This window comes from Otolemur garnettii, unplaced genomic scaffold (genome assembly GCF_000181295.1).
Source record: "Otolemur garnettii isolate 467f Iridium unplaced genomic scaffold, OtoGar3 scaffold00037, whole genome shotgun sequence".
Taxonomy (NCBI): Eukaryota; Metazoa; Chordata; class Mammalia; order Primates; family Galagidae; genus Otolemur; species Otolemur garnettii.
Window position 1 is genome coordinate 7,436,770 of NW_003852432.1, and position 12,223 is coordinate 7,448,992.

At 40.4% G+C, this 12,223-nt stretch overlaps 1 protein-coding gene across 1 annotated transcript in view; it reads right to left on the minus strand.

Annotated features, from left to right (window-relative positions):
- CPED1 (cadherin like and PC-esterase domain containing 1) overlaps nucleotides 1-12,223 on the minus strand; it is a 276,366-nt gene that overhangs the window by 201,435 nt on the left and 62,708 nt on the right. Inside the window, exon 4 of the mRNA XM_023513225.1 lies at nucleotides 3,702-3,777. Within this exon, the coding sequence (XP_023368993.1) occupies nucleotides 3,702-3,777 (76 nt within the window). The remainder of the gene's footprint in view (nucleotides 1-3,701; nucleotides 3,778-12,223) is intronic.

Sequence of the window (12,223 nt, forward strand, 5' to 3'; positions counted from 1 at the left end):
CCGGGCTGGGGATTCGAACCCGCCACCTTAGGTGTACATGGCTGGCGCCTTAGCCGGTTGAGCTATAGGCGCCGAGCCCTATTGGTCAATGTTTAAAACCAATTTCAATTATGTTATTTTAAAGATATAGTTTATATTATAAATGAGTCTCCTCATTTAATTTTTAAATCCCCATCTTCCTTAGATACAACACAAGGTGTTCAATGGTATCTGTTACTTTTCTTTTTCTTTCTGTACTCACTCGTTACTTAAAACATCAAAACGTAGATCTAAAATGTTCAGAATGTTCTCTGTTAGTACAAGTCGGGGTATATTTCAAACTTTGCAGGAAAGCCAGTGCTCAGAGCTGAAATAAAAACTACTGGAAAGAATGAGTTATGGCCAAAACTTGGGCACACTCCTCACCAGGAATTCTTGGATGGGGATACTGCACTAAAAAGAACAAAAACAACAACTCAAAGCCCAAGTAAAACAGTTCGCTTATGTTTGGTTTTGTACTTGTGTTTCAAATGTGGGAAAAAATCCTTTCCATCATAAAAAATTCCCTAAACTTCATAAAAAGCAATATAAATATTAGCAATAAGTTTGGGCCAACTAAAAATTTTGTAATTTTTTTTTCAAAGGCAAAGAATTAAATGGCAAGCTAAAAATAAATGTCCGTGCTAGCCTATAAAAATCCCATGGAGGGGCGCCCTTCAGCGTGAGTCACGAGTCTAAGGTCAGGTACACTCTGTTTGGCTATGGAATGGAACAGAGTGTGTTAACCTTTCATGCGGTCTCCGATCACTCCTCCGTATCCAGCCAAAACTCCACCCTGCCTCCCTTGCCTGGGTTCCAGCTGCACTTGCCTGGATGATCATTCCGCCTTTCTTAGCATCCCTGTGTCTGAAGATAAAACCTGGGACAGCAAGTATATATGGTGAGGAGGCACCTTGGAGTGAAATCACAACGCTATTGATTGTTGCCAAACCTTCTATTTTTAGAGACAAGAAAACTGAAGCACAACTGGGTTTTAAATCTTGCTCAGAATTATACCTAAGTGTCAGAGCTAGAACCTGTCTGATATTCCTCTCCAAAACAGTTGTAGACACTTCTCTGTGTATTTCACATTTCTGCACATTTCGCAGCTAGAGGTACTGACCACCTTTGTTCTGAAGTAGTTTTTCAAAGATATTTTATGTAGTAAGTACCCTTGAAAGACAGAGCAATGGGAAGGTTATGTTTAGTTCAGTATAACAAAAATAGTGTCTCTCTCTGGGGCAAAGAGCAGGCATGCTCACTACACATTATAAAAGATTCACACCTCCTCAACTCAGGGTTTCTTTCTTGAAATGAACCACTAAGTATCCACAGGGAATTGGTTCCAGGACCTCCTATGAATTTTGAAATCCATGGATGCTCAAGTCCTAATACAACACAGCGCAGTATTTGCATAACTCATGTATACTTTAAATACACACAACCTCATGTATACTTTACATCAGCTCAACCTCATGTATACTTTACATCAGCTCTAGATTACTTATACTACCTAGGACAATGCCTACATGTCACTTCACGTGGATTTGATGAAGTGCTCAGAACGCAACAAATTTAAGTTTTGCTTTCTGGAACTTTGTGGAATTATTTTTCTTGATATGGCTTATCTACGGTTGGTTGAATCCAGAGACAGTGAACCCACAGATATGGAAGGCTGACTATAAACACACATCACCCAGCTGAGGCTGGGTGAATTCTGTGAACTAGTACAATATGATAGTATGCTTACTGCTATTGCTATAAATAAAAAAGTCAGTTGTCTCTGATCCAGGCATCTTGGGTCTTCCATCAACACCTGAAACTGTGGCAGGTACAATCTTAGACCCTTTGACAGAAACATAAAATCTTAGTGATAATTTATCATGTATTGTGAGGCCTATTGCTGAATTTTTTAAATATAGAATGACCCTTATCATTTTTGAGAATTATGTGTCATAAGCACTATGCAACATGCTTTATTTTTTTACTATCTTGCCTTTTGAATAACACCATGACATGTTACTACTTAATCTGTATTCAATATTAAATATTCAGCATTCACAGCTAACAAAATATTTTTAGTTTTGTGAATATTGAGTTTACATTATATCCTGTAAGTTTTATAGCCATAGTCTACAACAAAAGCTATTATTTATAAAACTTAGAAAACAGTGCTGCAGAGATAATTCCCTTAAAGCTACACATCAAAGAAAATTATCTTCAGCTGGAGAAAGGTAGCATGAAAGGAAAAATAATTCCATTTAAAAGGCTGTACATTCTGTGAAACTATCTGTTAGTCATGGAGATAAATAGAAAATTAGCACACTATACAGAGTGTGGAAAGGACTACAAATGTCTCAAATTTACAGATAAGAATAAAAAATGTTTAAAGCAAAAGACAGAAAATAATGCTTAATTTTATGGGAGCAAAATGTACAATATAAATGTCTGTAAGTGTTATCTAGAGAATGTTTTAAAAACTAGTAATCCATTTCTGACCATAAATGGTTTTTCACTCCTATGATACTATTCTGCTAACTACAATGCTCAAGAAACATAATGTTTGAATCAACCATCTGAAATGTAAATAGCAACCAATCTCCTCCCCATAATTTTAAAATCTGTAGGCTCTGTACAAAATTCAATACTTTTTTTACTTTTTTATGAAATAAAAAAAAGCTATCCAGTTAACATTTACCAAAAAAAAAAAAAAAACACAGATAAAGATTATGAAGTCAGTTATAATTGTCACATAATGTAATAACTAAAGAATAAAATTTATGCAATTATTTTAGACATGTATCTTACATTGAAAGTTGAGTTGCCAATTCATTTTTATGTTGTTTTTATTCCTAGAAGTCTGTACTTTGTATAGTGGGACACGCCACTGTGGTTTACGTTTGGTGTGGAGGCAGAACGTTCAGTGCAAAAGCGGATAGGTGAAGATAATATCGTCAGTTTTCGGATTCCATTAGGACACAAACTAATAACAAAAATTAAAGTTACGCAGACTTAAATTTTAATTATGTAGTAAAAAATCTTTCTAGGGACATAAACAATTATACCTGAAATGGGTTTTAAACAAGACATTTGAGAAACTCTTGTACTGAAGGGTTTTAACGTAGGCTGTAATCTCATCTGGAGGCTCCTCTGCCTTCTGATGTGTTTTCCATTGTGGGAACTTATGAAGAAAATGGAGATAATAATTTCTGTCCCAAATTCCTCATATAGTTAAGACACAAAATATTTTGATTCGTTATCCTATCTTAAACACACAGACCAACTGAGATGATTCCAGAGAGGAGAAACATTCTTTTCTTTGGAATCAGAATGACTTAATCACAAGAAACAGATATTTTTTTAAAACCTAGTTTTATATAATTAAGAACTACTATAATAATTACCTTAATATAAAGAGACTATTAAAGATAAACAGAAAGAAGAAAAAGAAATAGGCATCTAGCAAATTAGAAGGCAAAACTAAATGAGTATCAATGTTATGCTCGTAATTCTTATTATCACGATCTTCCCGCTGTCAAAATGTTGCGGATGCAAGCCTTGTGGGAGTGAAATTCATAAACAAAGGAGCCAAAGATGCTGATTTGAAACCTCATTAGCTGGTGTCTTCCAATAAGCCTGCATATCTCACATGTTTAAACATAAGGATGCAAACTAAAGATTACCTGGAAATCTTCTAGTTATTTCACATAATCCTTCCTTTCTGCAAAGCTGATGCTGTATTTCTGGTAATATGTTTACCTGAAAAGGATCAAAATAATTCCAGTGAGTTAGGAATTCATAAATGCTATAGCAAACACAAAAACCCCAGATAGTTGCAAAAACTTGATAGTTGCAAATTTTGCTTTGCAAAACACAGCATTAAATATTTCAAAGTCAACCAAACTCCCTTGTTCTAAAAGGCCTCAGTGATCTGCGTCACATACATCGATGTTTCGTAGTAACTCAGTGTTAAGACTGTTTCAAACATTTTATGTACTCTTTACTTCATATCAATGGGCATAATTGTTTCCAAATACAAAATCCAGTTACTCACCAACCTCTATTTTAACCAAAATTTGTTCTTAGAAAGCTTTATAACTGTTATCATAAATTCAAATATGTGGATTTGGAAAATTGTAAAGAAGAAAAAAATAAGTTCACTTTTCTCCCTCTTTTGTGAATTTACAGACTGATTACTAGATACCATTCTCTAAATCCCACAAGTAATGCCGAATATAAGACAACCCTGTTTATATCAACAGAAGGAGATCAGTGTAAATTAGGTTGAAAATCAGATTCACTTCTGAGGCATTATTGATTATTTTTAAATTAACTCACTTTAGCCTAATAAAGTAGTTTAGTTTTTCCCCTTGGTCCTGCTGGGATGACTAGATAAAAAGATTTCAAGCTGCAGTGATAGAAGCTTTGGAAATAGGGGTTGTAGCCCATTTCTGGAACTTAAGAAAATCATAACCTTGAATACACCACCTTCTTCTTTTTTTAAACTTCTTCATCTGAAAAACAAACCTTTTAGAGCTTTTTGTGTCTAAGTTCCACTTCTGCTCTAAGATTTTTACCAATTCAGTAAGTTGTCGTGTGTAAAACATAACTCATTTAAAAATGCTCTAAAACAGGACAGCAATTGAATCTTCTCTGAGTCTTGCCATTTTATTAGCTCTATTCATTTATTCAGCAAATTTTCTTTTTCCCAATAATAGCTACAGGAAGGACGAACTTCAGCCCAGATCCTGCGTGGCGGAAGCCCATGCTGCAGCAGACCCCACGGCTGTGACTGCACTAACGGCATCCCTGAATGACTTCGGGATACCAAAGTCTGAGTTGCTTTCGTTCTTTGGCACGCTGGGAAATGAGAAAAGCCTGTGCATGCAGAACACTTTTCATCTTAGCATTGTCTGCGTTTCTCCAATTTGAAAGTGAGAAAGTTCAGCCCCAAAATGTAGGGGAAGAAAAGAAGCCAGAACTCTTCAATTGAGAATGCTTAAGAAGGGCTGAAGAATACAGAGCACTCGCCAAAGAATGGAAAACCCATCTAGGGAAGATACATTGAGATTTCTTTAAGGTAACAAAGTATCTCTCTAAATTAGACTGTGAAAAGCTTCAGAAGTCAGTATCATAAAATGAAACCATTTTTCCCACATAAAGCAAAATGATTCAGTTGCTAGTGACTTTCTAATAGGATCTTTAACAATAGGATTCAGAAAGAGCCCAGCATTCGGTAAGTGGTGTGCAGGGTTATAGACTGACTCGGCTCATTTCTAACCTTCTCTAAAGGTAAGACCAAGTGTGCTATCACTGCAGGGGCTTAACCACCCGTGGTTCTGCCGCCCCATCCTCTAAGTACTGCAAACTGAAAGGAAGAAAGGAACAGAGACCCTGGGAGGAAGGGCAAGGCCAGGGGGCCCCGTGGCATGGCACGCAGTGCTGCAGGGTCACGGTAAGACACTGGGGTAAGGGTTGTAGAGGAGCAAGAGAGTTCCGAGGACAGAGGCAGCTCACTGGACAGTGTGAGGACCTCACATGGACACTGAGGACTTGTTAAGGTCCAAGAAAAAAGAGGCGCAGAAAGGTGGTCAGGTTCAGTACCACCAAGACTTAGTTCTTGGATAAGCTGGATGGGTTTCAGAGAGCGTGGAAAGACCAACTTCACAAGTGCTGAAAAGCTGCTTCTCCAAGTCCAAAAGAGACAGCGGAGAGATCTCTGTGGGAAAACACCAACGACAAAAACAAACTCTGCACATCTTTTCCAGTGTGGCAGAGAACCAGCTGGAGGGCACTGGGGACCAAGATGTGGCCTCCGTCTTCCAGTTAATGATAAAAATGTCTCAAGGGCATCTGTTCCCTGGTTATCATCAAGGTCCAAATCTGAGCCCCAGCTCCTGCATGGTGACACCTGATACGGTGGTGGAATGTAAGAAATTTTTGGCAGAAACGGGCAAGGAGCTGATGCACTCTTCAAATATTCAAGTAGAAAACCTCACTGCTCTTGGCATGAGGGGCCCACTCAGGACAAAGAGGCCATGCAGAAAAGAGCCCAGCATGTGCATTGGGAATCAGAAGGTGAAGGAGGCCCCTCAGCTGGCCCAAGGACTGAAGAGTGCCGAGAGTGGGGGAGCTGCATGCAGCCAGCCTCTTCACCCAGGGTGGGAAGGGCCCAGGTGCTCCAGCCACTTGAGACCCAGTGCTGCCCAAGGGCACCAATGAGAATATCTCTGCCCAGGGGTCTCTGGCAAGTAGGAAAAATGTCAATGTCTGCAAAGATGAGAGCTTGCAGGGAGTTGCTGCCCAAGGGGCTTTTGGTCAGCTGCCAGCTGTGCCAAAGGAGTATGGAGGCAGAAGTTTCCAGAGGAATTCACATGTGGACTATGGGAGCCAGAGCATCCTGACTCCCTGCACAGGAGCTGAGAGGGACACCCAACAGCAGCCTGGGACTTCACCCTGCCATGGAGCTACTTCACCCACCGCAGCAGGCTGCCCAGCTCAGGGGCGCTGAATTCAAAAGACTCAGTGTAGAGAGAGAGCCAGGGAAGGGAGAGAGACAAGAGGCAGAGGGCCTAGCCAGGGGCCCTCCCAGCCTATCTTTTCAAGGCTTGTCCCTGCTGCTGTCCAGCCAGCTCTTTCACTTTGGAAAGAGAATATCAAGGACTGGCAAGCACACCAGCCTCTACTACTCCCACCTGGAGCTGTCTCTGCAGGGTCAGTCCATGTCAGCCATCAGGGAGGCCCAGGCTGGGCCCTGCCCGGTGTTTGGAAGGCCACACCTGCTCGGGAAGGAGGACAGTGTGCTCTGGCCACATGGGAAGGCACAGGCATGGCTCAGTTTGCACTACAGAAGGAACTGGGGCCCAGGGGAAAACATTTTGGACCTGAGATATTGACAGAGGTTTATGGACAAGGAAGACCAGGATCAGGAGGCTCTGGGCAGGGACGCCAGTGACTTCAGCAACACCTCCCATGGTGGATGGTGGTGGCCGCTCAGCAGTGAAGGGGAAAGCCCTCAAGTTGCGAGCTTCCTGGTTTCCTCACATTTGCAGAAAGCAGTATCTGAAGTGTGTGTATCTGTAGGTGACACCTGTGAGCAAAGGGAGGGAAAACAGGCGTACATTACCTGTCCCCTGTATAGATGTACGCTGACACACAACTCGAACAGAAGGGTTCTGATAAATTTGAGTTTTATAGATTTTTGTAAATTATTTGAAGTGCTGTAAAAATGTTTTTGGAAAACATTGCCATTCACTTTTGTAGGGTGTTCATAACTGTGGTTTTCTGCGGTCTTTTAGATAAGCAAACATTTGGTTCTTCCCATCACGGCCAGGTTCAAAGAGACTCAGGCTGCTGCTGCCCTTGGGTAAATTGCTGGTGAAGATGCTCAGTGGCACCTGCTGTTCAACCCTGAGGAAGGCAGCAGTCGCCCTTCAGAGAATCACTAAAATACCCAAAGGTGTCTGGTGGGAAGCTCCTGGGACGGCACTTTTGGTACAAAGGATCCCTCACCCCAGTCCCTTGAGGCCAGAGCACATCTTCTGAAAACTGCCATCACAGACTTTATTCAGAAAAACGTTTTGAAGCACAACGACCAAGCTGGCTGGGCCAACCCGCTGGGTGTGGAAGCACAGGGTGAACTCCTGCTGGGTTGCTCTGCCCTCAACCCTGAAGCCTCGGGGCTCAATTTTAAATCTAAATCAACCTCTTCATATATGGGGGGAGAAGGTCCTGGTGAGTGAATAACAATACCTGAACTGATGGGTCAGAAGAGTCCCTGTCTGCTGCAAAGACAGAGGACAGCGTTCACAAATCTCAGACACAAGGGTAGGGTGCTGTTTCATACCAGAGAGAGGGCTTCCCGGGAGACCTTAGTTCATCTTCTTGTCAGAAAGATAAACTAACTCAAACTAATTTTTGGCTGAAAAAAATCAGAGCCAAGTCAAAGGGAGCAACTCTGCTATCCCTCCTCCTCCTCTTTTCCTACCCTGACTGGTCTATCCTATTCCTGTCCTATCTTCCCTCCAGCCCTTCTTATCCTGTGCCCCACACATTGACATCTCACCATGATCTCTCCTCCAAGTGCATGTTTAGAACTGACAGAGTCATAGTGACATAATTGTGGTGACATGTGGCCTCAGAAATATCATCTCTATCTGGCTCTAGAACTAAGCATCAAATGGAGCAGTTCCACTGAGTAACTCAGCGCAAAGCAAGAGAAACATTCAAGGGTCACGGGTCATACAGCTGTGTTAAATCAGCTATATTACTCAGATTTTGAACTTTTTCACTGTTAAACCTAATAACGTTCTCCTATACCCTAGTGCTTTTTACTTTAATTTATATATATATATATATATATCAATCATAAACTATATAATAAAATTTGCATCATTACTGAGTGGAACATCATCAAAGGAGTTTTAATTTGGATTTGCTGACTTTTATACGATGAGCTTCTCCAGCTTAACACTGCACTAATTATATTTTAATAGAATTCGTTCTTAGAGCTCTTGAAGGTTCACAGCAAAGTTGAGCAGAAGGTAGAAAGAGTTCTCATATACCCACTGCCCCCACACAGGCATAGCCTCCCCGCGCCCAGAACGGTACATGTGTTACAGCTGATGCTTCTTCGTGTTCTTCAGTCATCATATTATCATCCATGTAATCTTTGTAATATATACCAGCCTAGTATTAGGTTTCAATGCTTTATATACAGTTCACATATATATGCGTGCGTATATTTACATAGAGATGGCTCTTATTTACTTGGCACAAATCCTTTCATATCCTGAAAGGATTAGAATGCAGACATAAAACTATAATGATATTTAAGCCCTGGGATATTTCTAAGAAATCAAATTGTGAAAAAGGGAACATGTGCATTTAGAAAGATTTCAGCCCCGGTACATCCTCTACAATCTTGATTCGTTCTAATCTGAATCTACATTGTTCCTATTACATATGGTCAGAAGCAACATTTCTTAAAAATCATTCTTCTTTTGAGATATAGTCTATTAATAAGAACAAATACACAGTGCCACATCAATTATAAATATTTTTAAAGGGTTTATAAATCAAACAACCCCAAACTGCAGTAATATCATTAATGCACTAGGGAGAATAGACGTTTGAATTTGAATTATTTTTAAAGTGCAAGAAAACAGCCAGAAGAGAAAAATTGGTTTTTGTTCACTCACGAATGCCGAAGAGTAACACACACATCACCTTGTATCTTAGGGAAAAGCTCAGATTTACTTAGTGCCTGCAGAGACCTTCATGCCTTTTATTTGATCAACAATCAGCTCTTCTCCTAAAGCTGTTTAGTATCATGCACAAAGGAAAGAATTAAGGACAAGAAATTAGGGAAACAAGCTAATTAAGGGAAAAATGTTTTTCCCCACATCCTTTGTGTACAATTAGCACTCCATCAGATTACCTGAAAATGGCCTTGAACCTTTTATTTATTTTGTTGTTGTTGCAGTTTTTGGCCGGGGCCTGGTTTGAACCCACCACCTATGGTATATGGGGCCAGCACCTTACTCCTTGAGCCACAGGTGCCACCCACTTGGCACCTTTTAAAAGAAGAGCCATTTCAGTTTTCAGTGCTTTAACTACTAAAACAGCACACTGGTTTTAGGGATTTGAACTCCTACAATAACTTAGAACTGGAAATGATATCTCTGATTTTGAAACACTAGCACCTATCTGATTGGGATAAGATGCAGCCTCAGTTACTAAACGTAGTCTTACCCCAAATAACAGACCTCACTTCACTTTCAGCATCCCGTGAACCAATTGTTGTATTGACAAAGTTTAAATTCATGTTACTGTCCTTCTGCCTAGAGAGAACCCTGGCCATTCATTCTCCATAATAGATCTTCATTCATTTTCTTTAAGCACTAAGATTACAAATTTCTAATGTGATTAGTAATTTTAATTTGAGCCCTTTCTTTCTTCATTTTAGGTGATTGACAATCCTACAACCTCCCCAGCAATATCTATGTTGTTTGCATAAGTCGTAGTTCATAAAGCTTCAAATTTTTCATGCTCCACGGTGACACCTATGTACTTGTATCATTTAGAATGTATGTATTCCTTAAGAATATTCATTATGTAAGTGCAGTGCCTAAGTATTTATTTCAAAAAAATTATGGTTAGGAAAACAGAAAATTGAAGTCAGACTTCCTGAGCTTGAGTCTTGGTTGCTTTATTAATTAGCATTAGCTGTGGGGCCTTAGACAAGTTTCTTAACCTCTCTGCCCTTGTTTCCTCATATTTAAAGAATAAACAGAGGCTTGACAGCTGTAGCTCAGTGGTTAGGGCGCCAGCCACATACACAGGGGCTGAAGGGTTCAAACCCAGCCTAGGCTTACTAAACAAGAATGACAACTACAACAAGAACAAAATAGCCAGGCATTGTGGCGGGCACCTGTAATCCCAGCTACTTGGGAGGCTGAGGCAAGAGAATCACTTAAGCCCAATAGTCTGAGGTTGCTGTGAGTTGTGATGCCACAGCACTCTACCAAGGGTGCCATAGTGAGACTCTGTCTCAAAAAAAAAAAAAATAGGACATAAATAAATATGAGGTCAGACAATTAAGTTCATGAATTCATCCTAGAAAAAGTGCTACATATCTCATTGTTGAATATCACTACAGTCACCTTCAAAGTACTCTCCTTGGGAAGCTGTGCACCAATGCCAGTGCCTAGTTCACCCCTTAAGACCCTTTTTCTAGGATAAATTCTCAAACTTAACTGTCTGAGCTCTTATGTAAGCACTTGGAACGATGCTAGCACAGCATAGGGCTACAGAAGTGTGAACTTTGATAATTTGTCATTTATACCTTCAAAATTTCTCCAAGATCTGGTCACATCTCACCACCTCCATTGCTGCTTTGCAAGTTGAAGTCATTTTCATCTCATGCTTACGTTATTGCAATAACTGGTTTCCCTATTTGGGTCCTTATTCATTGGGTAGCTTATTTCAACATAGCAGCCAAAGCTATCCTCTAAAACTGCAGATGGAGTCATGCCAGCTCTCTGCTCATAACCTCCCACAATTCCCCACCTTCCCAAGAGTGAAAGCCACGGTCCTTATAAGGGTCTCCATGGCCCCCACCCCCAGCCCTCCACTCCAGGTACATCTCTGTCCTCCACGCACATGGGACACCTCATGTTCCTCAGACAAGCCAAACTTAGCCCTCCTACTGTTCGCCTGCTGTTCCTTTCCTCTGAGTCTGAGGAGCTTTACCCCAGACACTGACATGGGAGCTCCTTATCTTCCAGGCCTCCCTCAAATGTCACTTTCCTGATGGAAACTTCCCCAGGCATCTGATCTAAAACCCAATCCCCCAATATTTTCTCTCCTTACTTAATTTTTCTCCTTAGTCCATTTTACCTTCTAATATATGTATCATATTTTTAGGTACAAATCTTTTTTCTCCATCTCCCCATCAGCTCCCTAAGAGCAAATAGTTTTGTCTATACTGTTAACTGCTGTATTGCCAGTGCTTAAAATAGAGCTTAATAAAGATGCTTAATAGAATGAATAATTGTAGAAAGAATAAAGGGATAGATGAATAAACAAACACATGGATAAAAGACTGGCTGAATGAGTTGGCAAAGCCAAAAATAAAGTCATAGAGACCTTCTGCAAGGAAAGACTCTGAGGCTTGTTGTGGCCTCTGTCTTGATAAATGGTATTGGTCCAATTTAGTGTAAAGGTAACCCTGAAGGCAAGAAGTTTCTCATGTGAGATTTTTCATTTTTCTGAATAAAAGGATCTCAGACATGGCACATTTATAGAAAAGTTGGACAGTTTCTTACAATTAAAATAAGGTTTAAAGTTTAAAGACATTTTTAAGGCTGGGTCAGGTCACACACACCTGCAATCCTAGCCCTTTGGGAGGCTGAGGCAGAAAGACTACTTGAGCTCAAAAGTTTGAGAACAGCATAAGCATGAACAAAATCTCATCTCTACAAAAAATAGAAAAATTAGCTGTGTGTGGTAGTGCATGCCTATAATCATAGTGTCTCTGGAGGCTGAGGCAGGAGGATCTCTTGATCCCAGGAGTTTAAAGTTTCTGTGAGCTATAATGATACTGCTGCACTCTACCCTAGGGGACAGATACTTCTCTCTCCTTTTTTTTTTTTTTTTTGTGACAGAGCCTCAAGCTATCTGCCTGGGTAGAGTGTCCTGGCAT